Source organism: Ovis aries, chromosome 8 (assembly GCF_016772045.2).
Source record: "Ovis aries strain OAR_USU_Benz2616 breed Rambouillet chromosome 8, ARS-UI_Ramb_v3.0, whole genome shotgun sequence".
NCBI lineage: Eukaryota > Metazoa > Chordata > Mammalia > Artiodactyla > Bovidae > Ovis > Ovis aries.
This window is the reverse complement of record NC_056061.1, coordinates 89253046-89269986: the sequence shown is the minus strand read 5'-3', so window position 1 is coordinate 89269986 and position 16941 is coordinate 89253046. Positions and strand designations below refer to the sequence as shown.

At 51.6% G+C, this 16941-nt stretch overlaps 1 protein-coding gene across 6 annotated transcripts in view; it reads left to right on the top strand.

The window, feature by feature from the left end:
- Nucleotides 1-16941, top strand: part of RPS6KA2 (ribosomal protein S6 kinase A2) — a 331417-nt gene that overhangs the window by 167641 nt on the left and 146835 nt on the right. The window contains exon 1 of one of the 6 annotated variants that reach the window (XM_027972652.2): nucleotides 7052-7347. The exons of the other annotated variants lie outside the window; for them this stretch is intronic. Coding sequence (XP_027828453.1) covers nucleotides 7249-7347 — 99 coding nt within the window. The 5' untranslated portion in view covers nucleotides 7052-7248. Of the gene's footprint in view, nucleotides 1-7051; nucleotides 7348-16941 lie in introns of those variants that run through there. 6 annotated transcript variants of the gene reach the window in all.

Below are 16941 nucleotides of genomic sequence, written 5' to 3'. Positions count from 1 at the left end.
CGTGTCCACGTGAGCGTGAGAAGCTAACAGAGGCCAGCAGCGGTTATCTAGCAGGTAAGGAAAACGAGGACCCCAGCGACGGCGCCCTGGCACCGCCTGTGGGGCACGGATTTCAGTAGGCCTCCCGGAGCAATGCTGCATCTTGAGGAGGTGGGAGGGGCAGGAAGGACGCCCTGGGAGCGGCTGTGGCCCCACGGAGGCTGGACTCTCCTATTCACCCAGTGGTGAGCGCGGAGGGCCCAGGAGGAGAGGCACCGCATGCAGAATAGACTCCCCACCCCTCGGGCTCTGCTTCTAAAAAGGTCACGTTGGTTGGCAGACTGCAGATGACTTGTGGGGCATGGCCTTGAGCCCGGAAGCACCATGCTCTGGTGAGAACAGCTGGAGAGGAGGGGACAGGAATACTGTGGAGACGGTCTCAGGGCAGTCACTGCACACGGAACCCACGCGTGACACAGTGCTGGTGGTCTCATCTTCTGCTTCGGGTGATGGGGTGACTGGCCGTGCCCTACACCGGATGACACAGACCGATGGAGCAAGCTTCCAGACTAGCATTCTAGAACGTGGAGTGGGGGGCTACTCCTTTCCCGTGCATGTCATTGATCTTCCTGGGTGGAACTCTAGGATTTTAACAAATAACGTCTTTGTGGAGCACTTTTCAGTGTACGGAGCACTTTCTCATTTTGGTTTCCTGTGTGGATTGCCAGTCTTGCAGTGATGAGCTTGTGAGGAAGGTAGACGGGTTTCACAGAGGGGTCTTTCTCACCTCGGCACTGGCGAGTTCTGCACGGGGTCATCCTCTGTGGGGACGTCCTGGGCGCTGCAGAGATTCACCAGCACCCCCAGCCTCTGCCCTCGAGATGCCAGCAGCAGCCTTCCCGTCACCCCCAGTTGTGAGACCCCAGAATGTCCCCAGACATTGCCAGCTATACCCCTTGACAAAGTCAGCCCCAGTTCTAGAGGCTCAGAGGATTTCGGCACAGTCATAATCAGAAGAGCGAGTAGGAGCGTCATTCCAGATGTTTCCCTTTCTGACGTACGTTCCACAATGCAGCGCTTCTCACCGCAGCGTTTTTGAGATTGCGCACACCTTGCCACAGCCGCGTTGAATTTGCTTTCTGATAAAGAGGATGTTTATATTCAGCTGTACCTGCTTGGCGTCCGGGACTGCATTGTCTCATTTCCAGAAGCACTTTGTTCCTTTTTAGAGTCTCTTCTTTGTTAATCATATTTTCTTTTTAAAAATACTTATTTACGTATTTATTTAATCTGGGGCTGCGCTGATCTTCACTGCTTCCTGTAGCCTCTCTTTAGTTGCGGCAAGCGGGGGCTACTCTGTAGGCGCGGTGCTCAGGCTTCTTATTGCAGCGGCTTCTCCTGTTGGGGAGAGTGGCCTCCAGAGAACAGGCTCAGTAGTTGTATAGTACACGGGCTTAGCCGCCTCGCAGCATGTGGGATCTTCCCAGACCAGAGATCAAACCTGTGTCCCCTGAACTGTCAGGCAGATTCTCAACCACTGGACTACCAGGGGAGTCCTGTTGATCGTATTTTCGTTTCTTTTATTTCTTTAAACTTATTAGATTTAATTTTATATCTGACACCTGGCTAAGTCCAAGAGCTGAAGTCCACACGTCTGATTCTGTAGTTGGCTGTCTTGCTGACTTTGCTGACGCCCTCCCCCCCCCCCCCCACCGTGTCCCTGTTCAGTGGCTGTGAGCTCCTGGAAGCTGTATGCAAAGAATTCTTTGAATCCTGGGTTTAATGTGGATTTCTCTAGAGAGCATTTCTGAGTGTTTCTGTTAGACCCCTGAGCTAAGAACCACCCGTGTGTGCTCAGTTACCCGGTTGTGTCCAACTCTTTGTGACCCCGTGGACTAAAGCCTGCCAGGCTCCTCAGTCCATGGAATTTTCCAACAAGAATACTGGTGGTGGTGGTGACTTAGTCACTAAGTTATGTCTGACTCATGCTCCCATGAACTGTAGCCCACCAGGCTCCTCTGTCCACGGGATTCTCCAGGCAAGAATATTAGAATGGGTTGCTATTTCCTCCTTCAGGGGATCTTCCTGACCCAGGTATTGAACCTGCATCTCCTGCGTTGGAAGGCAGATTCTGTACCACTGCAGAGAACCATCTGAGACCACTTTATTTATTTTTTTGCTTCTGAACTTTATTAGCTGTAAATGAGAATAATAAAAGAAATCTCATGATTATTCATAATAAATACATAATCCATGACAATCTCTTGGTACCTCGTAAGCACTCTATAGTGCGTGAAATTGCTCAGTCCTGTCCAACTCTTTGTGACCCCATGGACTGTAGCCTACCAGGCTCCTTCGTCCATGGGATTTTCCAGGAAAGAGTACTGGATAAATGGTGGTAGTTTACTTGCTAAGTCGTGTCTGATTCTTTTGTGACCCCATGGACTGCAGCCCACCAGGCTCCTCTGTCCATGGGATTCTCCAGGCAAGTGAGTGAGTTGCCATTTCCTTCTCCATGAGACCCCTTTAAATTCTCAACTTAAATTTCCGTTGCTGTTTTTAAGCTACACAGATAGTGAATTAGGGCCACAGCCTGTGTCAGGGATGGCTGTGCTCACGATGTCTAAGGGGAGACTTGTCCCTCCTTGTCCTCCTTGTCTGCAAGGTAAGGGTATTTAGTCCACTTCAGAGGGAAGGCAGAGCCCTGCCACCCCCCACCCTGGGCTTCTGACTTCCATGGTGCTCACACATCGAATCTGAATCTCCGAGTTCGACCCTGAATTGCCGACTCAGCTCTGAGCACACCCCTTGCAGCTGGTCTGTTGCACAGACCTGGCTTGTGCTTGGGCCATCACACCCCTTCCATTCTTTGTTCAAAGAGTGAACAGTGGAAGGCGGCTGGCAGGTTTCATGGCTTTCTTCCCCTTCTTGAACAAGACACAACCACGTTCACCTTAGGTTTCAAACCTGATTAAGAAGTTAGTGTCTTGTGTCCTAAGGGCTGATCAAACTCAGGCCTTCTCTTTGCCTGGCTTGAGTGTCCATCCCACTGGAAGCTGCAGCATCCCTTTGAGGGTCAGAGCAGGAGGAGAGGAGAGACAAAGGTATACTTAAACTGCTCCTGGCCCAGCTGATCTTGCTCTCTGGACCCGGCCTGACCCCTTCTCTCATGGACAGCCGTCTTGTCTTCTTCCGAGGTTACTGTGGCCAGAGAACCCCAGTCCCCCAGGCTGCAGCCCACTTACAGGAGAGCAGCCTCTTATTTGGGGGTTACTTAGAGTTCTCATGCCTGGCCACCCCTGGTCTGTTGTTGTTTAGTTGCTTCAGTCCTGTTCCACTCTTTGTGACCCCAAGTACTGTAGCCTGCCAGGCTCGTCTGTCCATGGAATTCTCCAGGCAAGAGTACTGGAGTGGGTTGTCATTTCCTCCTCCAGAGGATCTTCCCAGCTCAGGAATCAAACGCACATCTCCTGCGCTGGCAGGCGGGTTCTTCACCGCTGGGCCACCATGTGTGGAGACATTGGTACATCCTTTCTGCTCAGCACCCTGGGATGCAGGCCACTCTGAACAGCTCCTCCTGGGGCCTCCCTGCACCTGGGGCTGCCCTACTCCCTCCTGTAGAATCCTGACCCCCAGACATCACAGCTCTCATGGCGGGGCTTGAAATAAAGGAGGGGCATCCTCCCAACCCCTGAAAGCCCTCTGGGTGGAGGGAAAGCAAGGTGGGAGGGCACGGACTTTGCCAGTTACCTTCCTGACAAAAGCCTGCCTCCTCTTCCTGCCCAGGGCAGCCTATTCTCAGAGAAGAACAGCTCCCTGTTATCATCCTTGGGATTCTCAAATCCTTTGCCTTCTGTGTTTTCGGGACTTGGTACAAAATTTAGTTTTCATTACTCAATTATGAGATTGTATTTGTTCCAATAACTCTGTTCTTCCACAGCCTGGGACCCCACCTCCTCTGCCTTCACAGAACACGTCTCCTCGTCCCCAGAGTTCACCCCAAAGCTCCCTCCTCCTTGGCTTCTCCAGTCAGGGTCAACTCTTCGTTCATCTCTGTTCATGGAGCATTTTCTTACATGTTTCTTCAACGTTGTGTAAAACCTACATCAGATCTGTCTATTCACTTTCCTTCTCTAGCACACAGCTGTGAACTTCTGGAGGTCAGGGGCCATGTTGTAATCATGCTGTGCTCCCGCATGCCAAGCACAAGGCCAGGTACTCAGAGGAGCTCTGTAATCCTGTGTTCAACCCATTTGAATGCACACTGACCAGTCTGGTCCTCTCTTAGAAGCAGCAGCAGCCATTGAATTCAGTCCCAGATGGATCTTGCTTAAGTCAGGAAGAAACTCAGGATAATCAGCGGTCTCTGAGTTCTTGGTCTTCTCTCGAAGCCTCCCCACTCTATCATCTGGGCACCAGCCTTTATTAAGTTCATCTTTTCTTTCCCAATATTTGCTAGGGATCGTTTGGAGTCAGGTTAAAGTGGGCCCTGATACCTACCCAAGATTTGCTGATCTGGAGGGTTTGGTTGCATTAGCACACACAGTGGTGGAAAATGGTGGCTAGAGATTTTGATGTATCTCTGTTTTACTGGGACAAAAGCAAACAGACTTGTTCTAGCAATGAAATAAATTCCTCAGTTGAAATATGAAAGCTACTTTTATTTTTCTTTTGAGATGTCCAAGTTCAATAGAGCCATTTTGTAGCATTCGAACATGGGGGATCCTGAACGTCCCATAGACAATGTCTTTCCTGTCTTGTTACAACAGGTCAAATGCTCTTGTTGGTGAAACACAAGCCTTGATCTGGACCTACCCCAAGGTGTTTGTCTGGCACAGGGTGCCCTTGAACTAGCATCCCTGGCAAGCCGTAATCCTGTCTGACTAGTTGTATCATCTACCAACAGCCGGCCCCTTCCTCATTCCTGGAACCGGTGACCAGCCTGATGTCTGCTGTCCATCAAGTGCTCTTTTTGCCAGAGCAGCCACATGGCACAGCCCTAGCCTGTCTTTGTTTAGAGCTGGGATGCCTGAGTGGTGCTGGCGGGAGACACAGGGTGGTAGGAAGCTCCTCTGCAGAGTAGGGATAATGGGCCCCGAGCAGAGTCCTTGCAGGAAGCAGGACCCGGTTTGCGGCCTGTTTTCATTTTAGAGATGCACAGTGGGAACACAGAACATGCAAGTGTGCTCAGGCTCATCCAGCAAGGAAATGGCAACACCAGCATCTGGATGCTCAACTGTGCTTACCCCCGTTCAACCCCAGAGAGTGCCTGACCTCACCTGCTGACCCAGATGCAGCATGAACTTACCAGTTCTTTTCTAGGAGCCTCCGCTGTTGACTCGCTGAAGCAAAGATAGCCTGACACCAGTATTAATGCAGCCTTTGATTAAGCCAGGGGATCATATGACAGGTAGATTTTTCACAATCTGCCTGGCAAAGCAGTACTTGTCACACAGCGCCGCGTGCACCGATGCTTCTGGACTTTTCAGGGCGTGGTGGTAGTTTGTTAATGAGATTGTCTGGTCTGTGTTTTAAACAAAAATACGTGGACAATGCACAAAAGGAAAACAGAAAAGGCTGCACAAAGTCCAAAGGTCACAAATCTGGACCGGACTCCGGCCCTCTGATGAGCATTTCGGGGGTGGGGGGGGGGCGGGCGGGAACTGTGTTCCCCCTTAGGGCAAATCCCCTGCAGCCCTACAGCCAGCAGCTGGTTTCTGAGGGCCTTGTCAGGATACTCAGGACACTCAGGACACTCGGTAAATCTTCCGTTTGGGTAATTTTCTATATATGGAGTCGGAGGTCATGGAGAACGGATGTATGTCTTTGTTCTCCAAACACAGCCGCGGAGGCTTCCCCCGCTGGGCGCGGCCGCCCTGGGCTGCGCTGGGGTCCACTCATCACCAGGCAAAGACTGGCGGACCCCCAGGTCGGGCGCCCGGGCTGCGGGGACGCGCTCAAGGGGAGGGCCGCTGGGGCCAAGGGGCGAAGAGCGGTGTAGAGCTCACGTGTGCAGGCTCCTGGCGCACACTCCACCCTGTTTTGTTCCGTTTTCTAGAAGTGTTTGCTAATCAGCAAAGTTTTGCTCTGCAGAGAAACGCATGAGGGCCAAGTCCTTATATGGATGCTTTAAGGAAAGAAAACATAATGACATCCCAAGCTAGGAAAACAGCCCAGCAGGCCAACCAAAGAGAGAGAGAGAGAGAGAGAGACAGCGACAGTCGCTGCCGAGCAGCCGCGCAGCTCGCCCCGCGCGGCGCCGCGGTCCCCTCCGCGGGCTCATTAGGGATGCGCCGTCGGGGGTGCTGATTGGTGGAAGGGGCGTTGGGGGCGGAGCCACAGCGAGCGCGTACGCGGAAGGACGGGGCGGGGAGAAGAAGCGAGAGCCTGGGGCAGTGGGGCGCTGGGCGCTGATTGGTGGTAGTGGCGGGGAACAAGGAGGTGGGCGTGGCCGGGCGTGGCGGCGGGCTCTGATTGGTGGAGTGGTGGGGGAGCGGGGCAGGGAGGGGCTGTCCAGGACTAGTTCTCCCGGACAGGAGGAGGAGGAGGAGTTGGGGGGAGGGGAGAGCCCGGGGCGACAGGCTCTGATTGGCTGTAGTAGCAGAGGGCCGGGCGTTGCGGCGGGCTCTGATTGGCGGTAGTGGCTGTGGGCGGGGAGACGGGGGCGGGGCTGCCTGGGGCTGGTCCTCGCAGGCAGGACCAGGAGGGGGAGGGGGAGGGGGAGGGGAGAGCTCGGGGCGACAGGTTCTGATTGGCCACGGTGGCGGAGGGCCGGGCGTGGCGGCGGGTTTTGATGGGCGGTAGTGGCTGTGGGCGGGGCAGGGAGGGGCGGGGCTCCCCGGGGCTGGTCCCCGCAGGGTGGACCAGCAGGAGAAGGAGGAGGAGGAGGAGAGGGAGGGGAGAGCCCGGGGCGGCAGACTCTGATTGGTCATAGTGGCGGAGGCCGGGCGGAGCGACGGGCGCTGATTGGCGGTAGTGGCCATGGGCGGGGCGCGGAGGGGCGGGGCTGCCTGGGGCTGGTCCTCGCAGGCTGGACCAGGAGGAGAAGGAGGAGGAGGAGGAGGGAGGAGGCGGGAGCGCTGGGCCCCCGGCCGCTGTGGCCGGCTTGGCCTGCCCTTTGTGCCCGCCGCCCGCGCCCCGCGCCGATGGCCGCCGTGCCGGGCTCCCCGGCCGCTCGCGCCCGCGAGCGGACCTGACCCCGCGCGCCTGGGATGCGCCGGGGATGCGCGTCCTCCGGCCCTGCGGCTCCTCGCGGCTGGGCTCCGGGAGATGGAGCTGAGCATGAAGAAGTTCACGGTGCGCAGGTTCTTCTCCGTGTACCTGCGCAAGAAGTCGCGCTCCAAGAGCTCCAGTCTTAGCCGACTCGAGGTAAATGCCCTCGCCTCTGAGCGCGCAGGTACCCCGGTCCCCGCCGCGCCCTGGAGGAGGCTGCGGGTCTTGGGGCCGTCGCGAGCCCTTCCGATTGTCAGATGCACGGTCACCCTGCGACCCGTGTCAGGGAGCTAAAGTTGAGAGCCGCTCCGATCTTCCTAAAACCGAATGTTATTGTCGGGACTTAGTAAATCCTTGGACGGGTCTTCGGATCCTCAGCGGGAACTAAGCTCTGCCCGCGTTGAATCTCTAACCAGTTTTGTTCCACGCTCTGTGCAGGATTTTGGATAGTCACCCTGGGTGCCCACAGGGTGCTCTGGGTGGAAAGGGTTTCAGCCTGTGCCGTTCGCTGTGGCACCTCAGAAGTCCCAAGTACACAGCCTCCCCAGCCCCACCCTGGGCTGGTGTTGATCAGGTTTATTTTACAGAGACCAAAGCCACACAGATACTACCATGTAGTGTAGATTGTTCGTGTATTTGAAATAAGTGTGGAACTGACAAAAGGGATTTTTTTTTTTTTTTTAGGGCAGCACCACAATCCACCTGGACTAGTCTGAAATGGTGCTCCGTAGTAAAGTGCCTGATGCAATAGCCTTGTGCCTCTGGGTGTAATATGGATTCATTCTGAAACCCAGAGGACCCTTTTCTCAGTCCTGCACCTTGTCATCTTCAGGTTTCCAAGTGGTCTATGCACGGTCCTCTAATGTGTTTTGTATTTCAACAATCACATCTTATGCTCTGCATTCCAGTGTCCAAACTACATGGTTGAATCTATAGATGACCAAACTGTGAAGCATGTTTAAGTGAAGAAAAGAGACATTGTGGGTTTTTTTTTTTTGAGGGGAGGAGGGGTGGGGGTGAAGCTAGTGGACACAACCTAGAGATTTCTTTTGACATTGTCCTTTCCTTGCCTTTGCCACAAGGCTGGTACCTACAGAGGTTTTGATGTGTTTGCTTCTAATGAAGTCACATCAGTGGGAACAATGTCACATTTTTCATCTTGGGTTTCTTTGTCCTGGCTGCCATGATATTAGATACAGGCATGGGTTCTGTAACAAGAGATCTTTAAGCCAAGCTCAGGAGTAGACATGACAGCAACAGAAAAGTACTTGTTTTAAAAGTTTCTCTTATGAAATCACTAAATCAGAATTTTAAGGACTAGGTAGGATCTTTGTGACTGGTTTCTGAGGATAAAGCATATCTTTCAAATACAACTATTCATTCAATAATTCAGTAATGGAGGAGGGCTTCCTTTAAACCTCACGCTGACAGATGAAGCATAAGTTCATTGGGATAAGTCATCTTCCTGGATGTCAGGCATTTAAAAAACACCAAAGTAGACAAGAATAGAAACTCAGAAGAGTATTTACCGTCATACCTCAATGCCAAGTTTATTATACAGCTACTTGTCTCCCTCCATTCGTGTCCTTGCCAAGGGGAGGCAGTGAACTCCGGTGTTGTTTAGGTAAAGGAGCCTAAACACTGGCCCTTCTGGATGTCAGGAATCCTATGGGCACGATACATTTACCACCAGTGTTCTGGGCTGTGGAAGTGCCTCAAAAAAGAATACAATAGGAACCAAGTGGGGAGTGGGGACAGAGAAGTGATGTTGCTTCAGTGTGAAGATAAAATTTCTGTACACAAAATAAAACTATAAATAAGCCATCAGACATGCGGAAGGTCAAGCGGATGAGGAAGAAATGTAGTGTGTCAGCACGTGATCAGTGAGCAGTTCGTGTGACCCAGGTGCCCCGGCTGGAGGTGCACAGAAGTGCTGATAAAGATGCCCAGCGCTGACTCAGTGCTCCGGTCTCTGCAGACGCTCTCAGCAGCTGCCCGTAGTTGATCCCTGTGAAAATCCAGGTAGACGTGTTACTCTCCTCATTCTACTGCTAGGGAGGAAAAGCCCTGAGAGCAAAACCTGAGAATCCTGCTGAAAACTTAACCAAATCATTCTGCAAGTGTTAACTGAGATCCTGCTGTGTGTGTGCACAGCCCTGTTCTGGGCATTGTAGATCCAAACTACCGAGGACGGAGCAGTCCTGGCCTCATGGTGCCTCCACCTGGTGGGGGATCTACTGAGTGCTGACCTGTGCTTCAGTCCAGTAAATCCCATATTCCTGCCCAACTGCCTTCCAGTGTTCCCCAAAGAATCCTATTTGCTGGCTCAGTCGGTAAAGAATCTGCCTGCAATGCAGGAGACCTGGGGTCGATTCCTGGGTTGGGAAGATGCCCTGGAGAAGGAAATGGCAACCCACTCCAGTATTCTTGCCTGGAGAATCCCATGGACAGGGAAGCCTGGTGAGCTACACTCCATGGGGTCACAAGCGTCGGACACGATTTAGTGACTAAATTACCACCACCGTTCATTCATTCAGTTACAGATTAGAGACCAAGAACCACTCACCAGAAAATGTGAAATATGGGAAGGAGGCTTGTCAATTATTTGGGGCTGAGAAGTGGACGTATAAAGTGCTTTACACACGTGTGTTTCCTCTAATGAAAAATGTAGCTCACTTTGTAAAAACAAACTTATTTTTTAATTCTTTCAGTGAAATTTATATTTTAAAATAGACACAGAGACTGACAAGTTTGTTTTGTTTAAATTCAGTATCTAGTGATATTAACAGGAAAGTAACAGTAGTTATTATATTTGGAAATTGAAACAGTATCATCTTTATCAAAAAGGCTCCTAGGGAGAGACTTGGTGTTTCATAGCTTTTACATTTGACTTGACGTTCAGGTTTAGAACTCAGCATTTGGTAAACTCTAACAAACAGAGAAGCCAGGTTGCTTAATATAAGATTTGGAATCAGTTTATAAATTACAGCTTAAATGTTTTTATAGTGTGTCAGCACTGTGCCAGCTGAGTTGGCTAAATCATTGACTGGGCAAGGATGATTTTGGGGGCTTCTAAATGGAACTTGGATATCTTGAATCTATTTCTATGTGCATACCCTAGAAAGGCTTCAGGGCTCAGCATCTGCCAGACCCTCTACCCCAAGAAAGCTCTGATCTCAGGCCATTGGCAGCATTGCCTAAGAACCATAGCACCTCTAGAAGGTGTAACTATTGCCTCATCGAACTGTCCATTTTATAGTTGAGAAAGTGGGGCCCAGGGAAGCAAAGTGACTTGCTCGTGCTTCTAACATGTTTGACGGGAAGTTCTTACTATGAGAGCATGTGCTGTCTCTCATTAATTTCAGCCATTTCAGGTTGTGTGTTTTTTTGGAGTTTACCATGGATTAGAAGATGCACAGATGAAGGCTATTTTCATTTTTAAAAAGAAAGCTACTCTAGGGGATATTTTTGGAATGTACTCCATAACCTAAAATTATCCTAGAGAACCTTTTCTGGAAGTTAGGAAGTTCTCGGTGGGCTTTGCAGTAGAACCACTGAAATTAGAGTCTCGCTTTTACCTCTCATAGCAGGGCAGTTCCTTCAGCTCCCTCAGCCTCGTTCTTCTCCTCTGTGAAATGGGGATGCTCATGACTCCCACCTCATGGGCTTTACATGCTGATTCCGAACTACTATACATAAAGGTTTAACATGGAGACTGGAAGATAAAATCAGTAATCAATCATTGCTAGCAATGGGTATTGATAAAGTATTTTCCAGGTTTATTGATGTTTTTCATATTGTTCAGTGTCTACTGGTTCTGTCTGAACCTGAGATTGCACAACCCCCACCACCATCTCCCCCGAGGCCTATAGATCCCATGGCTTGTGCTATGCCCCAGCCTGGTAACTAATCAGTCATTGGGACACCCACCCTGAGCACCCTGGGGAAGGAAAGGCAGAGATCAGTTCTCAAAGGCTGCATTCCAGCCTGATTCATTAGCTAGCAGTGGTCCCACTGGCTAAGATGGAGCCCCCGTCATCTGGCCCGGATGCCGCTGTTCCTCGTCCTTATTTTGCCTGTCACCTGGGGTCCAGAAATGCATTACAGCGCAGGTCCTGAAGCCGAGGCACCCAGAGCTCAGGCGGGTTCTCGATCAGAAACCGCCCTGCCATCGCCGCGCTAACCTAGCAGATCTTGGGGAAGGAAGCCTGCCCAGCACCCCTCAGTACCCCAGGAAAACCTCCCAAGTGTGTGCAGACTCCAGAGCATGGCTCAGGGCTCGGTGAGGTTCAGAGAGGTTGGCCAGGAAACGTTCTGGAGAGAATACTGGGCTTTGATTAATGAAAAGGGATATCATTTACTCAGGGTAAAATTTACCTACCAGTTTGCTAAATGGATCAGTATTCAAGGTCGGTTCATTTAGGGAACACTGCTTTTGCTTGGGCTTAGCAAAGCCAGGAATTTGGTTCTGTTTGTCATTTCACCTGATTTTGATGTTGTTACTGAAAGACAGTTGGGGATGAATGAGAAGGACAAAAGGCAGGTCCTCTCCCTGGGGTGGGGCTTCGCAAGTGGCGCTAGTGGTAAAGAACCTGCCTGCCAAAGCAGGAGACGTCAGAGAGGCAAGTGTGATCCCTGGGTCGGGAAGATCCCCTGGAGGAGGGCGTGGCAACCCACTCCAGTGTTCTTGCCTGGAGAATCTCATAGACAGAGGAGCCTGGCGGGCTGCAGTCCGTAGGGTCCCACAGAGTCAGAGACGACTGAAGTGACTTAGCACACAGACACGCACTCCCTGGGGTACTGATAGTGGCAAACGTGAGTAGAGAAGAGTTTCATTCATTTATTTATTTGCTCAGTTATCTACACATTCCATGTGCCCTGTGCTAAGCAGTTGAGAGATGAATGTCTGACCCCTGCCCTCAGTGAATTTAGCATCTGGTGAGAGAGGCAAAGACACATACGGAAGCTGCTGTGTAGGATGTAAGTCCTGTGAAATCACTGGCGCCGTTGGAGTTCAGTGTCCTAACTATATCGATTGTCAATTTGTTCCCATTTCCAGTGCTCACAGATAATCAGTCATTATCCATGTGCGCATATGAATACACTTTACTTACCCTTTTTAAAGGAAACCTGGTATCCTCATAAAGTAAAAGTTAAGGGACTATTAGCAAATATAGCAATGTTGGCTCCATTCTTGGGGGGAAAAAAGAAAACTTCCTGGGAAGTTAAAGCATTCAAACGTATTCTTGATCCTTGATTGGTAAGCTGTTGATCCTGGGAGGTTTCCAGGAAAACCATTTGTAATTAAAATAATTTTCAGGTAGTTTCAGTAAATGCACCCAAGGAAATCCCATGTTAATCCTTGTTTTATTGGGCTTTTGGACAGCAGCAACAGCAGGTCATTGGAGACCACAGAAATAGTCCATTTTCAGCCTCAGCACATGCCTTGGCCTGTCCGACTCTTTGGGACCCTATGGACGGTAACTTCCCAGGCTCCTCTTTTGATGGGATTTTCCAGGCAAGAATACTGGAGTGGAATGCCATTTCCTTCTCCAGAGGATCTTCCCCCCGACCCAGGGATCGAACCTGTGTCTCCTGGGTCTCCTGCATTGCAGGCAGATTCCCCAACTGCTGAGCCATTCGGGAAGTCCTTTTTAGTGAATACTTAATTTGTTTACTGTTTTACTTATTTATGCTTTGTTCCATTTTGAAGACACTAGACTTAATTCCTTATTTGTGGTCGGCTTATCTTTGCAATTTCATTATTCACTTTCTTTCCTTACATCCAGGAAAACACCCCCAAAGTATTGTTTCTTATTCAGAAATATGTGAAAAGACAACTAAAACTATTGAGATTTCACCCCTTAAAAAAAAATTGTTTGATTGAAGTATAGTTTGCTTGGGCTTCCCAGGCGGCTCAGCAGTAAAGAATTTTCCTGCCAAACAGGAGATGAGGGTTCCATCCCTGGGGCAGGAAGCTCCCCTGGAGAAGGAAATGGCCACCCACTCCAGTGTTCTTGCCTGGAGAGTCTGATGGACAAAGGAGCATGCGGGGCTACAGTCCATAGGATCACAGAAGAGCCGGACACGACTCGGCGACTAAACAACAATAATAGCTGGCTTACGCTGTTGTGTTAATTTCTACTGTGCAGCAGAGCGGTTCAGCTATGCATATATATATGCACATTCATTTTCGTATTCTTTTCCATTGTGGTTTATCTCAGGATATTGAGTACAGTTCCCCATGCTTTACAGTGGGACCTTGTTGCTCATCCATCCTGCGTATAACAGTGTGCATGGCCCAGCCCTCCCTCCCCCCTCTCCGCCCTCTTGGCAACCACAAGACTGTTTCTGTGTCTGTGAGTCCGCTCTGTAGATTCTCCCCTTTTTCTTTCACCTCTTTGGCCTATTCACTGAGCGTCCTCCACCGCCCTGATGTAGCCGAGACTTGTGTGTTAGTGACTCAGCTGTGCCTGCCTCTTTGTGACCCCATGGACTGTAGCCCACCAGGCTCCTCTGTCCATGGGATTCTACAGGCAAGGATACTGGAGTGGGTTGCCATTTCCTCCTCCAGGGAAATCTTCCCGACCCAGGGATCGAACCTAGGTCTCCTGCATTGCAGGTGGATGCTTTACCATCTGAGCTACTGGGGGAGCCCTCACCAAGACCATTTCTGTATATTTTTCATGCATTTAGAAGTGCAGGAATGAAATAAAACACACTGAGTAAAAAATGGCATATTTGTCCACATCAACTGCTTTGTCGATTACCCAGGATTGCACGCTGTTTCTTGCATGTCAGGTGGATAGTTTCTTAGGTAAGGTAAGGTGAGGTGAAGTCGCTCAGTCGTGTCCGACTCTTTGCGACCCCGTGGACTGTAACCTACTAGGCTTCTCCGTCCATGGGATTCTCCAGGCAAGAATACTGGAGTGGATTGCCATTTCCTTCTCCAGGGGATCTTCCCAACCCAGGGATTGAACCCAGGTCTCCCTCAATGGAGGCAGACGCTTTAACCTCTGAGCCAAAATTAATGAGTGGGCTGGAGGTGCTGGCACTCTGAGACAGGGACTGGAGCAGGAGATAAAGAGTGATGTTCGTGCAAGAGCCCGGGTGTGGATGAGTCCCTATGGGGCTCCAGTGGGCAATGCCCTTTCAGATATGGGGAGACTGGGGGTGACTGAGTTCTGTGTGAGTCCAGCTGGGAACCAGTAATTTAGGCAGAAAGGCTCTTCACCTTTGGTCCAAGCTTCCATGTGTGTTAAGTAAGCAAGCCAGTGTAGCTAAAAGCGTTCTCTAGAATGCACTGCTATTATTTCCAATGACGCTGGGTTGTGTTGTATTTTTCCCCCAGCAGACATCACGTGTCAGCTGATGTATTTTCACTGGTGAAAGCTAGTAAATTAAACTCAAGTAGGAATTACCAGCAGATAGTCTGTAAAGCTACAGTGTGATTTAATCAAGCAAGCGGCTCAGATATATTCAGTATAAAATACTGTTCATCGTACCTGACTTGCAGCGGTGTAGGAAGCCTTCCCTGCCAGTGGGTTGGCTAAGGAGCTGTCATGGTGGTGCAGGTGTAACTAAAGCCCAGGAGCCTGCACCCCAGGGGCAGAGGTAACCGTGGTGGCTGTGAGCCTGTTTCTCAGTCTGATCACTGTGGCTGATCCCCAGGCGGGCAAGAGGCAGAGTTTGGAACCATGAGATGCGCGCCGCCAAGAGTTCTCCCCCTTCAGACTTGAGCCCGCCTCTCCCAGCCCTTCTTTCCCACTGGCCGGACCTTGGGCTTCTGTGTTGTCCTTGGTGGGCCCACTGCGCCTGGTTTCAGCCAGAATCCTGCTGTGTCGATTTAGAGAGGACCCCTGGCCAGCCTCAGCGTTTGACCACCCTTGGCCTGTGGTCCAGCTCCTCACCCCCACGACCCCAGGCAAGGCGTGGTGACCCTGACCCACCTTCAGCTCAGTTTACAAAGAATTGCCCTGCCCCCACTGGCCACCCACCTGCCCCTGGGCTGCAGCTCACTGCCCCCCCCCCACCTCTTGTGGGGCAGGAGCTCCATCTCGGTCCCCTGCTGCAAACCCATGGCAGGGGTCCCTTGAATAAAGTCTTCTTCATTGTCTTTAGCAAGCGCCAGAATAATTTTTCTTGAGCGGTACCTGTTATTGTTAGAAATTTGTTTGTGTGCCTTGATATCCCTTGAAGGGGGTCCGAGGAACACCACTGATCAGACAGCCCTGACCTATTCCAACCAGCACACACTCAGCACCTGATCTTTTCCACAAGCTTTGGTTTGCCGGCTCCCCAGGCTGCCCTGATAGCTCAGTTGGTAAGGAATCTGCCTGTAATGCAGGAGACCCCCAGTTCGATTCCTGGGTCAGGAAGGTCCCTGGAGAAGGGATGGGCTACCCACTCCAGTGTTCTTGGGCTTCCCTGGTGGCTCAGCTGATAAAGAGTCTGCCTGCAATGCAGGAGACCTGGGTTTGATTACTGGGTTGGGAAGATCCCCTGGAGGAGGGATAGGCTACCCACTCCAGTATTCTGGCCTGGAGAATTCCATGGACTGCATAGTCCCTGGGGTCACAAACAGTGGACATTACTGAGCGAACTTCACTTTCACTCCAAGGGTCTGCAGGCTGCCCCACCCTGAGAGCCCCAGGAGTCGGCTCCTGTGCCCTTCAGGGACAGGACAGGGTGGCAGGGGTGACAGAGCCAGGCAGGGGTGCCATCCCCTCGCCCCGACCCCCTCCCCGACCAGAGGTCCCCTGCTCCCCCCGCTGGCTGTGCTGGGTCTTGCCGGCCCCGGGCATGTCCCTCTCCCTCCCGCTGTTGGCCTCACGGGTGGCGAGGCTGCTCTCTGGTTATTAAATGCCCAGCAGGTCGGATGTGCCCCATGAGGGAAGAGTCTGCCCTTGGGCTCTGCAGCTTTGCCCCCAGCTGGCTCTGATGGACCCCGCCTGGAAGGGGGTCAGCGTGTCGTTGTGGGGAGGAAAGGTCGTCCTCCTGAGCCAGCCTCTCCTCCCTGCCCTTCTGAGGATTCGCCCGCTCCCAGTCAACCCTGTCCCCGCGAAGCCCGCTTTCCTGGGCCGAGCTGCTGCAAGGCTGCTGGCAGCGATGCTCTCGGCCCGGTCGCTGTCATTTTAAACATGATTCAGGGAAGTAGCGGCTCTGGCGGAGCAGAGAGGCTCCCGCCGTCCCTGGCGTCAGCCCGCCAGCGCGGGGCTCAGGAGCCAGTGGAGATGGTCTGACTTCTCAGGGACAAGAACTGCTTTTTCTTTTGACTCTTCTGCCCTCCTGTATTAAACTAGGGAGATTCAAAGACACAGATCAGGGGACTTCCTGGTGGGCCAGTGGGTAAGACTCCCCGCTTCCGCTGCAGGGGACTCGGGTTCGATCCCTGGAGCAGGAACTTGAGATCCCACATGTCGCTTGGCAGGACCGAAAGAAAACCCACACGTCAGAGGAGGATTTGTTGGCCTGGGTGTCTGCAGTCAGCGTGAGCCGTGACATTCTCTGTGTTGGGACACCCGGCCACACTGCCTGCCCCGAGACGGCATTTACTTGTTAAAACGCACGGTTATTAAAACGTGTGGCTGTTAAAATGTGCGGTCAAATCTTTAAGGAACAGGGATGGAGGAATTTTACTTTGAAAGACTCCCTTTTGGAGTAGTTGTGGTGGAAATGCGCTAGTTGAGCAGATTTCTCCATCAGGTCTCAGTTTTAACACTTTTGGCCCAGGATAGTTGCAAAGTTTCT